Source organism: Siniperca chuatsi, linkage group LG6 (assembly GCF_020085105.1).
Source record: "Siniperca chuatsi isolate FFG_IHB_CAS linkage group LG6, ASM2008510v1, whole genome shotgun sequence".
Lineage (NCBI taxonomy): Eukaryota > Metazoa > Chordata > Actinopteri > Centrarchiformes > Sinipercidae > Siniperca > Siniperca chuatsi.
This window is the reverse complement of record NC_058047.1, coordinates 25,048,877-25,072,366: the sequence shown is the minus strand read 5'-3', so window position 1 is coordinate 25,072,366 and position 23,490 is coordinate 25,048,877. Positions and strand designations below refer to the sequence as shown.

The window sequence follows — 23,490 nt, the reverse complement described above, 5'->3', positions numbered from 1 at the left end:
AAAGTGTACGATATATGTTTTACAAACCATGCGTTTAATCATTTCAGTCTCTGCATCCTCCCACACAGCATTTTACAAAGCCTTTCATTAAATTATTTAATTCCTTTCACCACCTTAAAACAGGGTAAGTATCTTATGAGAGCAACGTCGCAGGTGAGCTATTTTTGTGGAGTCTAGGGATGGGTGCACAAGAGCTATTTTTCTGTTAGATCATTGAGAAGTGTTCAATCAGAAGTTACTGTCTACAGAACCAAACACTGGATCTTAGACATAATATTTTAGTTCCAATATTCATTCTTAAATGAAAAAGGCATATCATTTTAGTATTTGAAAATCATTCAACCACAAAAATCCCAGAAGACAACAGTCTTATACAGTAGTATTGAAAAATTGACAAAAATAAGACCTTCATACATACACATCATCTTGCAATTATTATTATTATTTTATAGGCCACATGTTAGGTTAGATACTTAGCGCCTTGGTTTAACCATGAACTAGTTGTAAGAACAACAATGACAGTCTTTATCATAATTTAGCATAAAAAATGATTAATTATGAATCCTTTAAGAATTACCATACATTAACCATTGCTAAGTATTTATGGTACGTGGTTAGATAAATAAAAGCCTTAAGTCATGATTGATCATCATAAGATATCTTTCCAACATATCAATAACTAAGGAAACTAAAAACATTAAACAACTAAAGCCAAGACAAGACCAAACCCACAAAAGCTAACTCTTTTCTAAAAGCCAGGGTCTTCAACCTGGTTAAAAGGGGTCCGTGAATTTGGTGGAAAATCATATAACAAACAGTATTTTGAAATCCAAAACTTTGATAAGATTTATTCACATTTACACAACGCAGCTTGTTAATTAGCAATTTAAAATATGTACCACTGATGGTTTGGCTGCAGTGAAGCTGCATTGTTTTATTATTTTGGCCACTTGTAGACAGCAAGATGTAAACACAACGTTGACAAACATTTTAAAGCTCCGTTTTGCTGATCAACTCCTGAGGGAAATATCTGTCTCTTTTGCTGCTAAAGGCTCTGCTATGTTCACCAGCTACCATTAGTTGCCAACTTTGACCCACTGCCATGTGGTACTGTGCTGGCAGTGTACAGTGTGTTTAACAGAGCTAAAAACAGCTGCTGGAAATGACGCTGATGAGAGCAGTGAGAGTGAAACAAAACCCAGTTAAGATGTGGGATGTAAAACCAAAACAATGAGGTGAAAGATGCTAAAGAGCTCTATAGAGCTGAGGGAAACTGCAGTCAGGTGATAATTCTATGTGGATTCATCACTAGGAGTGACCTGATGTCGTAAAACCATGGGGGAATTGTATGGCAGTTGGGGGTCACTTCGCTTACTTAAGGCACTCAGCATTCCCTCACGTTGTGCCCCCTAAATGCAATTGATTGCATAAATCAAAAGTTCAGCCACAATTAGTTTCATCTGAATCAGGTGTATCAACTCAATAAAAGCACTTGAAGCTCCATTTTTATTTTAAGCACCTTGTTAAGAGTGACGAGTAGAATGATTCTGCTGTACAGAGGGTTTATATTCCTGTAGGGCCACATCCCACTATTGTGTAACAATACATTCAGCATTGTTCCAGCACAGTAGAAAACTCAGCATGTTGTATATAGAGGACTACACTAGTATTTCTAGCTATTCCTTACCTTGTGAGTAGCTGGAGCCTGAGGCTATTTGGTATGTTATGTGGCTGACTTATTAACTAAGCCCTTCAGTATAAATCTGGGAGAACATCTGTAGTATGGGGTTTTTAAGGGTAATGCTTCCTTCAGGCAGAAGGTGGATAATGTTAAAGTGTCAAAAAGGACGGGTGTTTTAGCACATGATGGATTCGTCTTGCAGCTGACTCATACTGTGGCTACTGAATAAATGTGTAACAACACTGCTGGGAGGATCTGCTTTACAGCTTAAGGTGCTTTAAGCACGTGGACAGGTGCTTCTTTGCAAAGTGTAGAAACTCTGGTGGGTCACATCTGAAGGAGCGATCCCTAATGAATACACAAATATTGCATTTTGTTCCTAGAGTGCGCTTGTGTAACATGGACGTCTGGTTAAGTTAGAGTTTTAAAAATAACAACAGAATGGAAAAGGACAGAGAGCAATCTTAATTTCCAAGCTAAAAATAATGGAGTGGAGAGAGTAGAGTCAGAAATATATTAATAATCTCATTTCCTAGACAACAAGCTCTGCAGCTCGCCCACACAGGCTATAATGGGCCAATACCTTGTGTGACTCTGGTTGTGTGAAAGCACGCCAGCAACACCTTTATGCGCTTCACTTCTCTGAGGGAAATTCTGCTTTGGTCTGTGCAAGGACTGTGACCAGAAACCAGAAAACTATATCAACATTAGAGCTAGACCAATAAATTGACCAGGCTGATATATTGGCCGATATTAGCTTACTACAGATATATCATATCGGCGTATATGATGGCAGACAAGTGATGAGAAATAGCAGTAAAGAAATATAAGTTTGAAGTCATTTGGAAACAGTACCACTATTACATAGTTTGTCCACCAGAGAGCGCTGACAAGATGCTTTTACAAAATTAAAATGTCAAAATGTATAATAATAATAAATAATAATATAATATTATTTACAGAGACCCAACAAATCCCACCATGAGCAAGCACTTGGCGACAGTGGCAAGGAAAAACTTCCATTAAGAGGCAAAAACCTTGGACAGAACCAGACTCAAAGGTGGCCGGCCATCTGCTGCTGCCCATTGGGTTGAGAGGGGGGCCACAATGCAAATTCCACATAGAATTTTAAAATAATAATAATGTAATGGTAGTGGTAATATTAATATTAATAAAGTAATAATAATAGTGACAGGAATAATAATGATAATAATAGTTATAAGACTAATAATAATATAATTGTAGCAGCAGTTGTCGAACAGGAACACGGGGGCAGAAGGTGGCCCACAAACACCGACCAGTATCAGTCAGGCTATAATCAACATTTTCACTTGGTTTCATCTCATTGATAGTTTGACACTTGAGAAATACACTTATTCGCTTTCTAAAAAGATTGATACTACTCTCATATCAGTCCATTATATAATACAGCAAGCAGCCAGTTAGCTTAGCTAATCTGCATCTGCCTATCAGCACCTTTAAACCTCACTTACTAGCACGTTATTTTTTGTTAGATCTATTGATCTTACATACACGTATTTAAACACGTTTTTCCCAAATGTCACACTATTACTTTAAGTTTGACAATTTTGGCCACATTTATTTATAATATTGAGAAATTGCATTTAAAGATTTGACAGGTTGAAGCTCATTATGTATATTTCTAATGGCTAAAAGCTACTGTTAATATGTCATTTTGGAGGTTATGCCCCCCCAAAAGAAAATGTCTTGGGTTTTGCTCTAAAACTACTTTTGGTAAAGTCACACAATTCTCTATGGGAGAAAACTTCAACCAAGTAAAGGATAGTCTGATTCAGTGTGAGGTATGTGGAACAGAGCTGCGTATCACATCGAAAAGCATCCAGCTACTTCTAAAAGTCAGGGAGATGAACTTGATCTTGAGCCAAGTTTTCTCCTTTCTGCCCTTCTTTTCACCACTTTACAACCTGCCTGTGTCAGGGAAGCAGACACTGCAGCATAGACCACAATCACAGGTCTTTCTTCAAGGGCCCCTGAACATCACTTAGTGGCCCAGTGCCAAAGAGCAGACACGCTAAAGACACATCTTTAAAATTTGACTTGTAAGTTTTGTAAGACTAGTTTATAAAGTGGTTTCTTACAAACACATTGTTAAATTAGATTTTATTGACACAGAAACAGCTTTAGATATTTCACATTTCAAAGAAAGAGAGGGTCCAGTATAATGGCGGTGGCCCAAGAAACACTCATCATCACTTGATAATCACAGCAATTTGTGAAAAGTGCAATTGGACTGCAGATAATTCAGAGAGACACAACTTCACTGCTCCTCTGGACTACATGTGAAGAAAGAGAGTCATGCCAGGACCTTGTTGAAGTATATGAAAAGAGACAAGACATGCACTGCATTGCAGATCTAATCTGTCTGTTTCCCACTTCTCTTAAAGCACAACTGTGCACCTACAACTGACACTGATTTACTAAATGTAGTCTCTTATCCTATTAACAGATTAAAAGTTACTGCAAATAACACAGATATGATCATGCGTGCACTCACACATACACTTTACAAGCAACCTGGCATTTCAAAGGTGAACATGAGACATTTAAGTGAGGTGTTTAATATAGCCCAAAGGATTCACCTTGAGCTAGAGTAGTTAGTGTTCAGCAGTAATGGAAGGTGTGTTCTTTTTTAACCCCATTCACATGAACAAAAATACAAAAATGGCTTCTCTCAATGTGGTATCATGAGCCTCAGCTTTTGCACAGGACAGATGTCTTTTCAATCAAGCTATACAATAGATGACACTTCTCATCTTCACACAGACATCGATATGAAGCCTTCAATGATCTGACCGGACGCTGGACATGCCAGTCACTGGGCTGTCATTAGTGTTTGCTTCAGATTTCAAACTGGAATGACATGGCAGCTGTTCTGGAAATGTCAAATTTCTACCACTATTCATCACAATAGGTTTCTGAAGAAATCTGAGACAAAAAATAATGCAATGCAGTTGCAGTATCATGCCTCATTTAGCTGAACTATTTGTTCACAAGTTTCAAGAATTTTTAATGGTTTCATCATCTAAACACTCTCCATACATCAGTGAGTGGTTGGAAATGTATCTGGTGGGCTCAAGAGATTCTCATTAGACTTGAATCTTGTGGAAACTGAGCTTGTAAGATACAGTCTGGCTTTGTGAGGCTATACTTTAACACTTAAGTGTATTAAATTGTTCAGAGAACATCGCAAAGGGCTTTGGCAACAAGGTTAGAAATGTTTAGAGCCATGACAAAGAAGCCAATAACAGAAACCCAAGAATCAAGGTTTTAAAAGTGTAAGAAGGAAGAAAAAACAACAGTTATGGTGACTGAAGCTAGAGCTGCTACACGTACAGTAATTAAGTACAAAACAATGTTGTTCAGGACCACAGATAAACTACCACAGTGTTTGGTAGCTCTAGCTGCTCAGAATACCCTGATAAAAGTGATCTATAGCTCCAGGCATTCAAAAAGATAAATGGAGGTCACTTTTCTTCCTAAGTCATAGCAGAGTCCAATATGTTGAAGCAGCCTGACCAGTGATCAGTGCTCCTGTTGGTTCATGTGTGTTTGATACTGTGTACTCCGTCAGGATGGTGTGGATATTTTCGGATATCTGGCAAATCAAACAGCATAATGCCTCATGGACAGGATGCAATCGAGTGAATCATTTTTAGCACATGCTCAAATGCCACTGGGAGTGTTTATTTTCTAGATGTGTCCAATTCCTCCAGCAATTCCTCTGTCCCATCTGCATGCCTAGAACCATTAACACAGACAGTCTGATATGATCGCCACTGAGGAGGCCAACTGCTTTAATACAGTATGGCTACGTAGACAGCAACTCTGAAGTTAAAAGCGGGTGTGGTCTCTATCGTGGAAATTAGGTTTGGCCCAATAAGTGCTGAGACTTAGTTAACTGATTATAGATTTTCAAAGCTAATGAGATAGAAAAATTATGTTTGTGTCTCTATTTACTTGCAATCAAAGGCTTAAAATCAGCCACACAAGACGCTGTCCACAATTACAGTTGCTGTTCATGTCCAGTATTAGAACAGTGAAGCTGGCTAACAAAGTACATTATTTCGCCTATATATAGAGCCAATTACTGTATTTCAAAGTCTGACACTTTAAGCCCCCCCCCTCAGAAAAAATTGAGACAACTGCACCCCCCTAACCTTTTGGCTAATTGGTTAATAGGAGCGTCTTTTTTCTGTGATTTATGGACGTGTATTCGGCATCGGACATAATGATATCATCGGGAGGTGTCACACTAAATCTGAAAATATGTGTATCATGTCATGAGTTGTGACTTCGAAAAGGAGTACGGATTTTGACGCAAATTGAGGCTCACGCCTTATGTCTCTCCCTCCTTCAACTATCCCGTGCCCCCCTGGGGAAGTGGTTTGAAGCCTCTGCTGTAATTATTAGTCTTTATATTTTGTCATTTTAAAAATCCAATTACAAAATGCAAATTAAATGTTCAGAAAATTATAGCTTTTTATCCATGAAAGAACTCTGGTAACACAAAAAACTGATCCCAGTATTTATAACAATAAAATAAACTTGATCTGTATTTTCACAATATAACCACCCTATTTAACATGACAAACTAAATTTACTCAACCATCTATCTCACAAAATATGAATCTCAGTTGTAACTGGAAGCAAGTGTTTAGCTTCTCTGTGGCTCTCACTAAGCTATACTCTGCTGCTGTGTAGAGATACATTAAAATGCTAGACAGGTACATTTCATCACACATACTTGTCAGGACAGCATGTCAGGGGCTCTTTCCCCTTGGTAGTGTGCCAACCTCAACATACATGCACATACACAATGACACATACTTCTGAGGGTCTAGCTTGTTTCTCATATTTGAAAGGAGAAGACGTGGCAACAGAACTTACTAACCTCATCTTCTAACAGGACCATTAGGGCATCACTGGAGTCGCTAGAGTCACACAGCCAGTGAACCAGGATGTAAAACCAAGCAACCAGCCATAATCTGATACAGCAGATGACCAAACCGCTCTCAACGACATTATCTTTCTGTTTACATACTAGACTGGAGCAGTTCAGGATGTTGTATAGATGATTGTTTGCTGTCATTTTTGTTCTAGATTTGATAACACTTTCTAATAAATCACCTTTTTAAAAAGTGTTTATAAGAAGTAACTAGTGGCTTCATTAATGGTTAATGCTTCATTTACTAATGCTTTATAGATAGTTATATTCAAGTAACATAAACAGCTTTTGGGTTGCCAAGTTGTGAAAATTCATTTTGGCACCCCTTTTGGTACTACTTTCGGACTAGACAGCATTTAGAAAGGGTAATATGTTGTAACTAATGGCTATATTTATGGTTAATACCTCATTTACCAATGATTTATAGATCAGTTATAAGCTATCAATAAGAACAACATCACAGTTGCCAAGTTAGTTTGCAGAACCATCTGGAGCAAAAGGCATTTATTAACAACTTATTAACATTCACAATTGCAGACTGGATGGGTTCTTGTAAAAATCCAAATGACTTGGCACCATATATAACTGCTGACGTGATGGCTTATGAGGAAGTGAGAAACCCATGATTTATTAACTGATTACCAACACTTCCTAACCCTTTACCAATTTGGGTAAACACCAGCCAAAGGGATTTTTCACAACCTGGCAACCTAAAACTGGTCTATAAAGCATTAGTAAATGATTAGTTAACTATTAATAAAGCAATTAATTACAACGTATAGCCCCTTTATAAAGGCGGCCTTAATAGAAAGTGGTACTCAAGATTCTAATGAACTTAACCCCTTAGTATAACACTTTTTAATAATTCATTTGAGGTATATTATTGGTAAAAAGCAGTCCATAGAGGTCCACCAAAACTACAAATGACTCAGTAAATGACTGAGGAAATGTAACTTACCATATTGACTTCTGACACCATGTCTATACTTGCCACGTCTATACTCATGCCAACAGCAACCGGTGGACCTAAAAAGACAGAAAATTAAGTTAACTATGGAGTACACTAATTCAGTATAATAAAAAAGTAGTGTAAAGAAACATTTCGGGGAGCCATTCGAGTGAAACACACCAAATGAGGGACCCCAGACATACCTCCAAAGTCTGGCCGAAGACGAATATCATATCCTTTCAACAGTTTATCCACAGTCTCTTTGACATAAGACATGTTCCCCGGTTCGTTGACGCTGAAAGAGAGACAGACAACAAGGATGACACGTTAACTCTTTTGGAAGACTGACGCCCACACTAGTGTCCGGTTTTAAGCCCCAGGTACTCACCTCTGGGCACAGCACATCACTGCCACGACCAGCGGCAATGAAAGAATGTCAAAGAGCCCTGTTTTCTGGGGTCCCCACATCCCTTGTGTGGTGTCTGGGTGGATGGGTGCTGTCCAGCGTTCAACAAAAAACTAAATGAAGAAGCCACGGTGCTCACACTCCCACCGAGCTCCGCTAAATCAGGTGAGACTTCTGCCACATTATGTCTACCTCTGGCGCAGCCTGTGTTAACATGCTTCATGAGGCAGAGGCGCGTTTACTTGGATGTCAAATGTGTTTATCGCTGCCTGTGATACGACAGCGGAACCGTAAAGCCTCATGCAGGCTGCTCCGTATCTCCATCCTCCGGTTAGCAGGTTTCAGCTATTCGCGGGTTAGCTCACAGTCACACTACAAAGTGTTTGTCAATTATCCATTACCGCACTTGTGGTCACGTATAAGGACACAAGTGCACACATGTTGTCGCCCGGGTTCAAAAAAATCCCTCACGGAGCGTGTTCATGCTGTAGCTAACTCTGAGTTTGGAATATGACTCTTCATTTCAGTGTGCGCGAGGCTGTCCTGGTAATGATTCAGGCCCACGTGACAGACTGCATATAGAAGCTTATGCGGTTGTCCTGAATTGGGAGTCTCAGACAGAGCAGGAGTTCAATTATGTTAAGATGCAGTGGCGTGCTGAGAGGTGGGGTAAGGTAGGAGGGCTCTGGCCCTTTTCTGAAAAGCTGTTCAAGAATACTATGTGTGTGCCATGATGAGACACCTCCATGTTTTATTTTTGCTCAAATGTCACACCAGAGGGGCACTTAAGCAGCCCAAGTGTCTCTTGTCAACCCAAGAGCCTCTCTGGTTGTCTCAAATGCCTGCACATGCCCCAGTGGTTTCTTAAAATGCCCCCCTATGAGTTGCTCCAGTCCCACTCTGGTGTGACAAAAAGTGGGCAAAAATGAAGCATGGTTTTGAATTTGTAAGCAGTAAAACACACCTTTGCTCAATTCAGTGCACTCAGCAGTTTGCTGTTAGAGCCTTATTTGCTCTGGTATGACCACTAGTTATGGAGGCTGATGTTAGCTAACGTTATCCAACTTTAGCTAGATATTGCTTTATTGTACTATAAAGGATATTACTGTGCCAGTGCTTACTTTATTACTCTTTTCTACTTGCTACATGCTACTATAAGGCTACGCAAAGTTTTAGCATTTAGCCTACCATTAGCTCATAATTATCACTCAAGACCACATCAGTCGCTGTTCAGCAAAATGTACATAGGCTCGGTTTGAATCCAGTTTAAGAAATTTTAAATATTTTTCTTGGTCTAGAAGATGTATAGAGATATAGAAAAAATCAGCTGACTACTGTTTTCAGGTTTGAGAAATGGCAAAGATCAGTGGTAGATAGGCAAAAGGGGACTTGGAAGGATACATGTACTATACCTATACTAAAAATATAAATTAATTCTCATCTTGGTATATAAACATCTTTTGGCTCCACAGAAGTCTCCTATAACAGATTTGCTTAAACCTACTCCTGATGACCTTTACAAGTTTATTCTTGATTCTTGAAGTGAGAAAGAATCTTTGGATCTGGTGTGAAATACTTTTGCGTCACGCAACTTAAGTTGTTCCTGTGAAGATTTCATGAGAATGCTATCTGTATACTTTCTCTCTGAGCTCTTGTTTCTGTTTGCTACACTATTTGCCGTAGTGGAAGAAGTTCAATAATGCTGCAGGGAATGAGAGTGTGCTTGAACTGGACTCTTCCCAACAAATTTCTCCTTCCATTTATTCAAGAGATGGACACTGGTCTTAAGATACATTTCAGAATTAACACTCTATACTACTTACATTTAAGGGAGTGATTCTTACCTTGTATCATAGATGGCGTACAGCTTTTTGTTCCCATCAACAGCATTCCTGTAAATACAAAAGAAGGAGGGATTACTTTCTGTGTTAATACAATGCTGACTTTGCCTGACTCTGACTTTTTCCATGTCCCAGCTGGAGAGTTGTTTCTGAATCCAGTTCTGAATGCACACTGTCAGGAAACACAAGTTACAGAAGGCTTTCACCTTGAGTCCAAATTCATAAAGGTGCTGCAGTGTCACAAACAACCCTTTGCACTTGTTCTTATAAGTGACTCAGTTGGAAGTGAGTTGACCCTAATCCTGGTGGAGATGAATGCAGAATGATGAAATATGCTGTAGAGTTTTCTTTGTGCTGCTGGCATGTGTGTGACATATTGTCTCCTCCTGCAATCTGGATCATTAACCAAAAAAAAATGAGGACTCTGTTTTTTCAGGTTTGTGTCCCACTTAAGTCAGGCCTACAATAGGCTGCACTATCAAAAGTGAAAAAAAAAGAGTTTTACTAAAAGGATCCAACTTTTTCTCTTCCATAACCGATTCCTATACCTAAAATCAACGATTTGCTACCTCACTGCGTAGAACTTGGACCATTGCTTTGTATGTTAACGTGAGGCTGTAACACACGACACATCATTTCTTAACTACGAGCAGAGACGACCTGATCTGCTTAATAAAGACAGTATCAGGCCCATAACGACCTGATGGATCAGATCAGTGCGTCCCTACTCTCCACACAATTGTAGTTTTTTAAAAAAAGGCTCAATTTAACCACCTGACACTTCCTCACTGTACATTTTGGCAAGTGAGTTTATACTGTATCATTGCATACCATTTATAACCCCAAGAACCCCAGTGGCTAATTGCAGTCACATTCTTGTAGTGAGTATTGTGTTTGTTGCAACATTACCCATAATATACAGACTGTGAGATGTGTGGCGCTATAGTTTGCTGATAAAGCAACATTAGGAGATTATTAAAGCTTTAAGAGGTGTATGCTGTTGTGGATATCCCTCTTATGGTTGTCATTGTTACTACTGATACTTTATCCCTTTCTTCTTTCCTTTTCTCTCCTTCTCTCTCTCTCTCTCTCTCTCTCTCTCTCTCTCTCACTGCCATGGCACCCCCTCCCCTATCTGCCTCCCCATCTCTCTACAGCATCTCTCCTCCATTCACTGGCCATATATCCTCCTGCTTTTCTGGCTGCACTGACTGCACGCTCGTCTATTTAATTCGCACCAAAGTCTATTTGCATTGTACTTTGCCTTTGGATACAGTATTGGATTTTTTGCAAAGCTTGCTGTGCGCTTGCGGCTCCTCGGAGACCAAACTAAAGGATGGTCAGTCAGCAGAAGTGTTGGGAAGCCTTTATTTTTTCCCTGCCAACCTTTTAATCGCTCTGGGGCGAAATAAACCTCGCTGACAGTGAAATTAGTCCACATCTTCTTCTCTTTTTTTTTCTTTTCTCCGTCTCCCTCTCCAATATGCAATTATTGTGCGCGGATGGAGGTGACGTTCTTCAGAATTGATGCCAATTACTAAACAGTCCAATCTGCGTGTGAGATATCTACGGAGCCGGGAGAAGTTTGACTGCGCAGCGTCTTGTGTGGTAAGCTTCGGCAACTGCGGCTCAGCGCCTGTGCAGCGCAGCGTTGTTATAGGCCAGCGTACAGTACGAGATGTAGCGGGGCGTGTGGGCATTGGAGGCTATAGGCTACAGTAGTGTATACCCGCGGTGTGCTGCTGTTGCTGCCGCTGCCGCTGCTGGAGAGGACCTGCACCGGGAGACAGGAGACTTAGGGAGCCGCGGACGGTGGTGATGAAAGCCGGAGGAAGAGGGGTATTCACACTTTGTGCTCTACTGAAGGGAAATTAGACGGCTTGTGTAGGGGTGTGCATGAGTGAGTCGTGAATGAAGGGGATGCGGTGCAGGGTGCGTACAGTCACAGCAACACTGAGGGGGCTTTACTGTACGTGAAGAGATTGCGGGATTACAGTTGTGCTTGTGGACAATCTCGGACGGGTGTAGATGTAGACAAGTAGAGGCATTTCACACATTTAGCTTTGACTGGATATCCAGCGGTGGGAAATACAGCACAGCTCAGCCTGTGTCCTGTCAGAAGTCATCAACTTATAGGGAACGTTAATTAGTGAAATTGAATAGAGGCTCCTGCAGTGATATGGGTGGGCGAGGAGAGGGTCCAACAAAGAGAGGACACGCTGTTTGCAAGTCTAAAGATCTAAGAAAGAGGAACTTTGCATTATCAGCTTCTTTTTTTTTTCTTCAAATTCAGACCTCAGCTAACATCTGCAGGTCCTACAGATGTTGTCCTGTATTGTCCAGTGTTGTTTAGAAAGGCAACTATGTACACATTTGGGTGCATGGACATTGCTGCATTGGGTATTGTAATACTGTTAGCACATTTCTGTGCATTTGCTTCTGTGATGTAGTAGTGAAACCATTTGTGCACCTGATAAAGATTTACTGATCACTTTCCACCCAGATGCATGCAGTGAGTGTAAAATAATACTTGCTGCCAGTTAATGCCTGCAAAACAGGGCTGATTGATTAGGCTACAATACTGCAATACTGTACCTTTTTAGAGGTATATGTGTATTATTTATTTATGATTTCGTTTCCACAGTGAAACTGCTAGGAGGTGGGGGGTATACAGTAAATAATTCTAAAATTAAATTCCATTAATACTGCTGCAATTTAAGCTAAAAACAGTTAGTCAACAATGCTGTTGAAAAACACAGTTGTAGTTTTAAACCAGTGAGCATGTCTTGTTTCAGGAATGGGCGATGGAATGTGCTACAGCTTTGCAATGAGACGTCTGTGGGTCTGTGTCTTGCTTGTGAGCATCACCTGCCGTCTGAGGTAAGCAACTGACTCCTGTAACTTTGCAGGACAACATAAAGACGCATGTTGAATAATTTTTAGTAAATATAAATTGCTTCTGTAATATTTGCTTGAATGATTGAAATTTAAGGTTTAAATTACTTTTTTGAAAGTAAGGTAGATTGTCTTACATTACTTTACGTCGGATTTTAAGAGTTTTGCCTTTTTCTAATTTGCGTCTCTCTAAAGTCGTGATTTGAAAATGCTCTTATATCCAGCCTCTCCCAGGATGTAACTGGAACTCCCAAAGAGGCCGAATTAAATGACAACATTACCATCTTCACACGCATCCTGGATGGACTGCTGGATGGTTATGACAACAGACTCCGCCCTGGATTGGGAGGTAGGCCCATTGCATATACAAACCTCAACACCTCTGCCATTTTGGTAATTAAAACAGTCACACATATTCTAGGTGAGAGCTGATTATGTCATTATGAAAATGTCTTGGGGGGGGGTCTCTCTTTTCTAATAACAACTAATACAGAAAGCTCTGTACTTTTGCATATAGATGAAGGAAAACTGTGTTGTTCAGCCTGTGTATCGATAGCTCTGCATGAAAGATTACAGTCCACACGGAGAACAATGCTCTGCACTGCAACATCTGTCTTCTGCTTATTCCACACAAGGAAAATGTGTCTGTATTCATGAAATCTTTGACAAAGAGACATGATCTGCCGGTTACATCTCCTCTAAGTATGATTTAATGCCACTATGAACATACGCTGGTGGGCTGGTGTGACCTTGAGAAAGCCATTATTCCTGTCATAAGCTCCACTGTTCTCAGTAGAAGCAGGCCAAAGTAGGCGACGGCTGAAAAGTTCTCATCACAAAGGAGAAATGAAAAAATGCTGATTCTGGTCAATACAATAAGTAGAGAAAATGTTTCTCTTCTGCTACACTGTGATGTTAGTATTGCAATGTTTTATGAAACAGTACAGTGTTTAGATCATTACAGATAAACACCATTAAATGAATATGCATCATGAACTCTGTTTGGCCCTATTAAAGTAAAAATGTTGTGCTGTTGTACACACCTTCTGTATCGCACTGGTCCTGCAGATGTTTGTCCCAGAGGGCACTGAGCTGCTCTGATAGCTTCAGGGTGTCAAGGCTGGTTTTGACATGCTGCATGGGTCTGGAGTGTGCCAGTGAATGCAACATGAAGCTACTGTAAAATTAGGATTCTTTCTAAATAGCTTTCAACACATGTACTTCATGTATTGACTATTATTAAACAGATTCTCTTTTAAATCCAAGAGGATCTCCTTTGAAAGAAGACCCTTAGTTTTATGTTTGATTTACTCAAAACATAAGGAATGCCACAGTGTCGTTTTTCATATTACCACTAGGAGTCGCCAAACTCTGGCTTTAATTAAAATGTAAGGTTTGACACCATGCAGAATATTGACTTTTGATGTGCAACTTAACCTCAGTCTAAATGTTGTTAAGTTAGGGCTCATTCTGGCTTTCTATAACTGCTTGTCCAGAAGTGATTTTTTCTTTCGGATTAGTGATTTTTTTCCTCCTCAAACCGGCACTAGTCCACACATCCAGGCATCTTTGTTAAGAACTCTGTAGAATGCTTATTCTGCCCATTCAGATTGTACTTGAGTATTAAAATCTGAGCATGGAAGTTACAATGTGTTAAACAGGGCAGAAATCAGAGTTTATTAAAACAGTTTCTTAACTAACACATCTATCTATTTGATTTATGCTTTATATATAGTAGATACTGCAACAATGTATACTAAGTTCAGGGTTAGGGAATTTGGTTTTTGGTTCTCATTTAATTTCTGTAATGTCACAGAAAGCAAAAACCTGCATTTTGCCATATTTAGAATAGATGTTGTTCGGAATGATAATGCATGCACTTATACAATATTCTATCTATTCCTACAGAAAAGGTGACAGAGATCAAAACCAATATCTTTGTCACAAGCTTTGGTCCAGTCTCTGACACTGAAATGGTAAGTCACATTTTTAACTTATACTGAAGGGATCAGAAGATTTGAAATGTTTTATTAAAATCCAGCCGTAATGCGGCATGACTTTTTCACATAATACTGTACTGTAGCTATAAATATGTTATAAAAATAACATTGAAATATACTGACTACATTACATTTTCTTTTACAGGTCATAATGTAAGATTGAAAATCAGTCAACCACATTACAGTTATTATACAAATGATGTAAACTGATTGTAAAGTTATTAAAACAAGAACTTTACATGTTGCAACTTTAAAATACATCCACATTCAATGCAGCTGTATCATGACTGATTCTACCTAAATGGCATGCTGATCTTTCATAATGTGCGATTTACAAAAAAAATATCTGCGTTTGAAATAACTTAGTATATCATCAGTAGTGGGTAACATGTGGAAGATGCTGTCAGTTGTGTATGTACTGAATATATTCATAACGTGTTAAGACACTTTCATTACTCCCCATATACATGAACAGTACTTATTAAACTAATCAATTAATGTGCACCTTAATTTTAACATGTGTTATTTTTTCTGCAGGAATACACTATTGACGTGTTCTTCCGTCAAAGCTGGAAAGATGAAAGACTTTGCTTTAAAGGCCCAATGGAGATGCTTCCCTTGAATAATCTCCTGGCGAGTAACATCTGGACTCCGGACACCTTCTTCCTCAATGGGAAGAAATCCATCGCACATAATATGACTACACCTAACAAGCTCCTGCGGCTGAAAGATGATGGGACTCTGCTGTACACCATGAGGTAAGCTCTCCCACGGTTGACCTTAAACCCTGCTTTGGACTACAGTAGATATATATTTCTTTTCCAGTCAGTCTTACAACTAAAACAACAAAACAACACACCCATAAGAGCTGATGAGTGGGGTTTAGAAATGTTGTGTAATCTAGTTAGAGCAGGAGAGATGACTAAAACATCCATCAGCCTATAGTACTTATTTGATAATGGTTTTAAATACCCCTCCTGCACTAATACAGCCCACACACTCATACTACATGTCTCAGTGGTGCATTGAAGCATCATCATGTTGTCCTCATACTGTATACTGGAAGTCAGAGGAACTTGGAAGTGTTTGCTTTGACCCAGCACTCTGACACAGGGTGTCCTCCACCAATAGCTATGTCACCGCATCACAGAAACCTTGACTTTGACAGAAAAACAGCCTGACATATTCTGCTTATTAATGCTCTAAGACTCAAACACAGTTCCCATTTCATATATTGTAGCCATGAGTTAAATGATGTGTAATCATATGAGCTGCTGTGGACAGGTGTGAAGTACATCTTGTTTGTATTTTCTTTTACCTAAAAGTCACTTAAGAGTTGACATGTCATTTTGTCTGGTTTTTCTAGTCAAAGCACACTCCATTCTTTATTAGTGCTTAGAATGGCGTATGGGTGCTTTTTGGGAGCAATGCATTACAGTCCACACTGTAGAGAGAGATATTATATCCTAGAGAGAAACATCTCATTGACATCCACTTTCATGTCATTATCTTATCAGGACAATAAATCCTCCAAGTTGAAGGAAATGGACGTGGGTGCATGTCAGAAATGACTATCGATCCACTGACTTTAAAATTGCTACAAATCTACAGTACATTTGCTAACACTACAAGCCATTAGAAATGGGTCCACAATGGCCCATTAATGGGTTTGTGTTCTGGGAACAAGGTTATTAGAGAAACATGTTATGCATGTGTGACTCTCCTACATTGGTTGTTCACAGAACAAGTAGTGTGCTGTGCCCTAGCTAGTGTACCATGAAAGAATCTCTCGGAGGAAAGACAGCGTTTCGATCCAGTCAGTGCAAGCCTTACAGTACAGTATATTTCAGAGACACTAGTAATAATACACAATAGGTCACAATAAATTCCTATTAATCTAAAACATAAGCCTTACCTGTATGAAATGAGAATGATGGCAGCAATTTAGCTGTTTTGTTTCAGTTGGTAATTTATCTACTAGTCTGCGCTGTCCTTATTGGTCATTATGATTTATTAAGGAGCCATCACCCTATATATTTGACTTCACTGATTAAAGCCATTCAGCGCTGCCCATTTACTGTAAAGCCCCTTTGTGGATATTAGTGATGCTCAGAAAATCATAGCTCAGAGCTATGCAAAGCTAGACTAACCTGGATGACCTGGATATCAGCTTGTAGTTCTGCACTTTGATTATGACTTAATGTTAGTAATTCGTCTCAAATTAACACTAATTTATATATAAAAACATTCTACTCTAACACCAAAACTACTGACAACTCTAAAGAAGCAGATAATTACAGTGCTCTTTGTTGTTACTAAAATAAAGATTTTTCTTTTTCTTGGGCTGTAACTAATGATTATTATTATATATTACCATTATCGATTTAATGTGCAGATTATTTTCTCAGTTTGTCGAGTAATCTTTTTGTCTATAAAATGTCAGAAAATAGTGAAAAATGCCAGTGATAGTTTCACACAGCCCAAAGTGCCAAATTCAAATAGCTTGTTTTATTCGACCAACAGTCCAAAACCCAAAGACATGATGGAACCAGAGAATCTTTGGCATTTTTGCTTGAAAAATGAATAAAACATTTATCGATTATCAATTAATTTTCTGTCAATCGATTAATTGAATAGTCTCTGATACTTTCTAATTGAGACATGCAACTTGTTCTTAAATAGGAAATTAAGATAAATCGCACTTTGTTTGCAATACACAAACACAAACAGTGCAATCTCAATTTCTCAGTTGAGCTTTACATAATACAGAAGTCCACTAGGGAGTGATATAGGACACAACATAGACCCACTGAATAGGCCAGTGAGCTAATGCTGATATTATACAGCAAAATATTATGCTCTGTAAGATACCATGCTCAGTATAATGCAATGAATTCCAGACTCATCAGTATTTCTATTCTATTTCTGTTTCTCACTATTCACATATCGAGGCTTGTGTATGTTGATGTGGGGCATATTTTTACTAAAACAGCTGAGACAGCAGATGGCCCACACTGAAATCCCTCCTCTCTGGTCAATTGAAATCTTATTTATGCATTGTATTAGTAAAAGTAGCAATACTACACCATAAAGATTTTCTATATATATATTTATTTATTTATATATATAATATCTTATATATATATATATATATATATATATATATATATATATATATATATATATATATATATATATATAATCAAAAGTGAAAGTACTTATTATGCAAAATGGTCCCATTCAAAGTGTTATCTTATCACAGTGGTATATTATTATATAATATTATATTATTTGATTAGCATTAGGGGTGCACGGTGGCAGAGCGGCTACAGCTCCTGCCTCCCAATAAGGAGATCGTGGGTTCGTGGGTTCGATTCCCGGACCGGACCAACATCACACAATCTCTCTGGGTGGAGTCTGCATGTCCTCCGGGTTCTCCGGCTTCCTCCCACCGTCCAAAGACATGCATGTGTAGGTTAATTGATAACTCTAAATTGCCCGTATTGAATGAATGTGTGAGTGAATGGTTGTCTGTCCTTGTCTGTGTCTGTGTTCGCCCTGCGACGAGTTGGCCACTGTCCAGGGTGTGCCCTGCCTAAGGCCCGAAGTCACTGGGATAGGCTCCAGTCACCCGCGACCCCCTAACGGGGACCAAGCGGTAGAAAATGGATGGATGGATGGATGATTAGCATTACTGATGCATTTTAATGTCATAGTGGGTCAATGTGAAGCTATTTTAGCTACTCTATATACACTACTCTTACCATAAAGTCTTCCCCTTTTGTTATCTTATTCCACACTGTCCGACTGTGTCATATATAAGCTTGGTCCATCTCTTCGTTTAGGCTATATGATGTTTACACTGTGTACAATATTAAATCCATCAAATTCAGCCTGACATATTTGGTATCTTGGGAAACTCTGGGCCCCCGCGTAAAATTTGAAATAAAATTCTGTGGTAACAATATTTGGCTGCACAGCTAGAGTTTGTAATGACTACCCATCGGGCTGGTTCTTTTTAATCTACAGCAATGCATCATATTTTATAAGATGATTGTATGATTTGTATGTTAAATCTTAATCAGCAAAGTCACTCTTAACTATAGCTATAAAACAAATGTACTGGAGGAAAAGTATAATACTTCCCTTCCTGTAGTGGAGAAGAAGTAGAAAGAGTATACTAGGTAATACTGTTACCTAGTATTATGGTATGTTATTGTAAGTAGGCATTTAAATGTCTTTCAGTCAGTGTCACATATTCTTATTTTGTCTGGTGGCATCAGACGGTAATTGTGTGGATAAACTGATTTCCATGGTGATGACAGCAGTTTGACTATTACAACTTTGGCCAGCAGAGAGCAGCATTAGATAAGGCTGTGTGCTTCACTGTCCCCCTCTGCTGACAGTTAGTGTTCATACATTATACCCATTAGATGAGCTCATTTGTTTCGTGTTTTGTTTCCAATAAAGCTTTATATGTGCTTTTTTGCAATTCCACAGACAGGTGGCACCCTTACTCCTCAATTGCTTTCTCAAATAATTCTCAAGCTCATTTTTGCACATACAGTTGCATCATTCTTACTAGAGAGGAATCATCATGGGTCCCTCTGGTGGCTCAGTAGCTTATTGCTCTGTGCTGGGAAAATTACATTTTACTCTGCTGATAACTATCTGAGACACACTAATGAAGAAAGACAATGATTTTTATTGGTTAATGGCTGTACACAAAATGAAGCACAACCCAAATGAAAGAAATTATTCATAATAAGAGGATATGTTAATTTGTGAAAATGGTGATCATGATGGTGATGATGATGATGTCTCATCTCACACAGTTAATTTGCTTTCTGACTTTGGATGCATGAATTCTTCTTTCAGACTGACTATATCAGCAGAATGTCCCATGCAACTGGAGGATTTCCCAATGGACGCCCATGCTTGTCCCCTTAAATTTGGAAGCTGTGAGTAAACACACCCATAAGCAAATGTACACAGTGAGTAAAAGCATTAAATGACGCAGGAAAAGGTGCAGCGTGAATGTTCCAGCAGCCTAAGCACCAGTGACACATGAGCACTGAAAGTGTTGCCAAAACTTTCTAAAAACACAAGGTATCTAGTGAGAAAAGTGGCATGTAGTTTTGACATAGCATCAGTTTCAGTGTCTTTATCCATGCAGGGAATATAGGGACAGATGTACCTGGGTGTGTTTCCCTCAGGTGCAAAGCTATTGTTGTGGCAGTGCAGGAGATAGCCATGTAGACACTGACACACTGCTCCTGATTAAGCCATTAATCAACATGTCAGGCTGCTCTCCTGCATCCTTCACTGCCTCAGCTACATTTAATGGGAAATATTTGAAACACACAGAGTGGAAACAGCTAGTGGCACACACACACACACACCAAACCTACATTTACCACCAAGGTAACCATGGTAAAAATCCAATCCTACACCTTGCACATGCACAGCTAAACCACACTTATGGCTTGTGTCCAGCCTTCCTCATGACTTCTAAGCTAGTTAGGTTGCCTCACATAGCTCCAGTGGTACAAAAATATCTGGGGAGCTCCAGTCATGTAAGCATAAGATTTGCATTTGAGGTCTTCCCTGCTACTGACATATGGAGGGTTATCTTTGGCCACAACACTCTCTGGGCTCGGAAGCAGAGCTACAGTATGCTGCATGCTCTGTGTCATGACATTTAGCCACTCCCACACCTGCTTTGGTCCCCTCAACCCCAGCTGAAACCGGGGATGGCTATAATTAGAGCAACTAACTGAGACTACATTGGCTTGTGTACCTGATGCCAAGCTATCTGATGTCGATTAACTTATCAGGGACCCTAAACCTGCTTGAATTCATTATGCAAAGTTTAATTACAGAGGTATTTAGCTGGTGTCCTGTAGATTCCTATAGCCTGTAGATTCAGTGTAACTCAGATTACAGGTGACTGAGATACTTAAATTCAATGCACTTCAATTCATTACAGCTTTATTTATACCTGCAAGGGTAATTGTATGCAGCAGTTCACCACCCAGCTCAACAAATACACACCCTAAGTAAATTTCCAGCCACCTGTTTTTATGTACATTTTCAATTTGCATATTAAAAAACCTGAGTAGAAGTGCCAAAATTTTGGAAAAATCAGTTTTTATGCTTGGCGAAGGGGGAAAGTCATATCGATAAAAGCAAAATGTGTCAAAGTTCAATGGAAACAGACTTCTCAAATAAATCACGATGGAAATCATGGATGGAAATGTGCATTAATTCACATTTTCTGGAAATTTGGTTAAAATTTGCGCTACATTTGGATGGAAACCTGGCCACTGTTAAGCACAAAGCCAAAAACCAACAAGGGCTGTAAGCTTAAAAACTGTATTTGTTATTTGTAATAAATACATTAATAAATAAATGTAAATGTCCAAAAATATCTAAAACACACAAAGTAATTAAACTTTAAAATGCATTGATATGATGGAATGTTCATATTTCTCAGAATTTGACTCATTTATATATTGTCCTTGCAGTATTATGTATTTAGACACGTATGTACTGTATTTTCATTTAACAAGCTTTTATAAGCTGTGTAAGAGTGTTATCACTAACAACAGAGGTGACATAGTGAATGGCACAGTACCCACCAAAAACTATAGATTGATAGGTTAATAAGAAATACTTTGTTGACCATAAAAATGCGAGGTTATAAGCTGTAAAAGTTACCGTGGTGCAGTATATCCTGTTTTCTCCAACTCCATTAACCCTAGCTAATCCTTTGACCTAATGGACAGCACTCACCCATGAGCTCTAGGCTTTCAGAGCTACAATAGACCTGTCCTTTGCTGTTGTGTTAATCACCTCTCATGGACTGAGCTCTACTATCATCAGTCTCGTTCTCTGCCTCATGATTCTTTTACTGTAGCTCAAAACAATCTGTGACAGTAATGGTCTTTTGCATTGGTTTCATTCACTTGTTCACATTTAATCTCTGGCTCTAACTCTTTGGTTGACAAAAAAAGTCACACATGGTGAGGTGTTATTTTGGTACACAGTACATTCCCACTTACGCCAAAGTCTCTGACAACTGTCAGTTGTCCCTCTCTGCTTTGTTACTAATGTTTTCACGTGCAGTCATTAAATATTTCTAAACCTCTCCACTGTGATTTTCTGCAAAGTTTTCTCTGTCACACTTATTTGCTTTCTTGCAGAGAGTTAGAGAAAAATTCCACTCTCATATCTGTCCATTCATCAGCCAGGAGACGTTAGCTTAGCCTAGCGTAAAACTGGAATTAGGGGGAAACAAACAGCTAGCCTGGCTATGTCCAAAGGAATAAAAAAAAAAAATCTGCCTACCAGCATTTCTAAAGCTATCTAATTAACATGTTATATCTTGTTTGTTTAGTCCGTTCAGAAACTGAAGTGTGAAAACGACAATGTTCTAATTTTATGTTTTATATTTCTTGGCCAAGTAGCTGTTTTCCCCTGCTTTCAGTCTTTATGCTAAGATAAGCTAACGATCTCCTGGCTGTAGCTTCATATTTAACTGACAAATATGAGAATGGTATCGAGCATCTCATTTAAATTTCAGCAAAAAAAGCAATTAAGCAGAAAATGTCAAACTATTACATTAAACTCACTGACAATACAGCTGTGGTCTACAGAAAATGACAGCGGGAGAAGAAACAGCACACAGTGAGTTGAGAAAGAGACAAAAAGGAATGAGTTGGTAAGGTCCTCTGTAGCCTGTTGGTATATTTGTAGGACTTTCTGTTGCTGTTCTCGCCTTAGTTATGTTCGGGTCATATCATAGTAAAATGCTAATTTTGTTGATGTGTTCTTGCAGCCAATCTAATAGCTGAAATAATAGCTTGCATCTCACAAATGAATAGAGGAGGAGCACCTGTAAATGAACCTGAAATGCAAATAGAAATACGAAAGAAAATTGTCTCATTTTCAGACAGTTTGTTGACTCAGTAAATCTAATAGCTTATTTCTTCTTTTAGATCACATCCTGCTTATTAAAATGTGTCCCATGCTGAAATTATGCAGATTATGAGCATGTATTCTTACATTAGCTCATATGTCTCTTTGCATTTAATGATGGACAGAAAACATGGGTGGGAATGTAAGACATATATCATCATTTCCAACAGCTAGAGCAAAGGCAGCTTTAACTATTCACTGACAAGTGTTCTGGAATAGTCTGTGGGGGATGGAGGAAATTACCAAAAGGGTGCACTGCAGGTGAAAGGCTTGGAATAAGGCAGGGACCTGGGAAACAGCTGTGTCTGCAAATTCACAAGTGCCACCTTGCCACTAAAACAAAGGATTAGACATTTTGACCCATGTAATACTTCCATCTTTCCCATTTTTAAAACCAAACTTACTGTGTACTGTAGGTTTAGATGTTATAACACTGTACTGGGAATATCTCTTCAGGATGACTTGTAACAATCAATATGCTAACTATGCTCCTTTACACATGACGGTAGACTCTTTGTATAAGAATTAAAGTATTCAACCATAGCTGCTAGGACTTGCATTAGTATTTCCAGTGTACATCACACTTGCAATGAACTGTATCAAGCAGGTCACAGCATTATGTAAAGTGCTCCTGTGTTTCTGTAACTATGATGTTGTGATTTGTCTGTGATTTTAAATAACACATTTAAAAAGGAAGAATGGATGTTTGCTAACTTTTCAGTGCTGGAGGTGGGTGCAGGCCAACCAACGC

The 23,490-nt window shown here is 38.9% G+C and overlaps 2 protein-coding genes across 8 annotated transcripts in view; one reads left to right on the top strand and one right to left on the bottom strand.

Moving 5' to 3' along the window:
* The window catches only part of gabrb3 (gamma-aminobutyric acid type A receptor subunit beta3), a 49,906-nt gene that overhangs the window by 19,308 nt on the left and 7,108 nt on the right, over positions 1-23,490 (bottom strand). For 2 of the 4 annotated variants that reach the window (XM_044200138.1, XM_044200140.1), the window contains exons 2-4: positions 9,868-9,915; positions 7,821-7,912; positions 7,627-7,694 (exon numbers count right to left, since the gene is read on the bottom strand). In XM_044200138.1, the coding sequence (XP_044056073.1) occupies positions 7,627-7,694; positions 7,821-7,912; positions 9,868-9,915 (208 nt within the window). Of the gene's footprint in view, positions 1-7,626; positions 7,695-7,820; positions 7,913-8,005; positions 8,148-9,867; positions 9,916-23,490 lie in introns of those variants that run through there. The other 2 variants (XM_044200139.1, XM_044200141.1) reach the window with 1 other exon arrangement.
* gabra5 (gamma-aminobutyric acid type A receptor subunit alpha5) overlaps positions 8,065-23,490 on the top strand; it is a 30,574-nt gene continuing 15,148 nt past the window's right edge. Inside the window, exons 1-6 of one of the 4 annotated variants that reach the window (XM_044200146.1) lie at positions 8,065-8,188; positions 12,660-12,744; positions 12,984-13,108; positions 14,668-14,735; positions 15,297-15,517; positions 19,638-19,720. In XM_044200146.1, the coding sequence (XP_044056081.1) occupies positions 12,662-12,744; positions 12,984-13,108; positions 14,668-14,735; positions 15,297-15,517; positions 19,638-19,720 (580 nt within the window). In that variant the 5' untranslated portion in view covers positions 8,065-8,188; positions 12,660-12,661. Of the gene's footprint in view, positions 8,189-11,014; positions 11,473-11,494; positions 11,704-12,153; positions 12,178-12,659; positions 12,745-12,983; positions 13,109-14,667; positions 14,736-15,296; positions 15,518-19,637; positions 19,721-23,490 lie in introns of those variants that run through there. The other 3 variants (XM_044200143.1, XM_044200144.1, XM_044200145.1) reach the window with 3 other exon arrangements.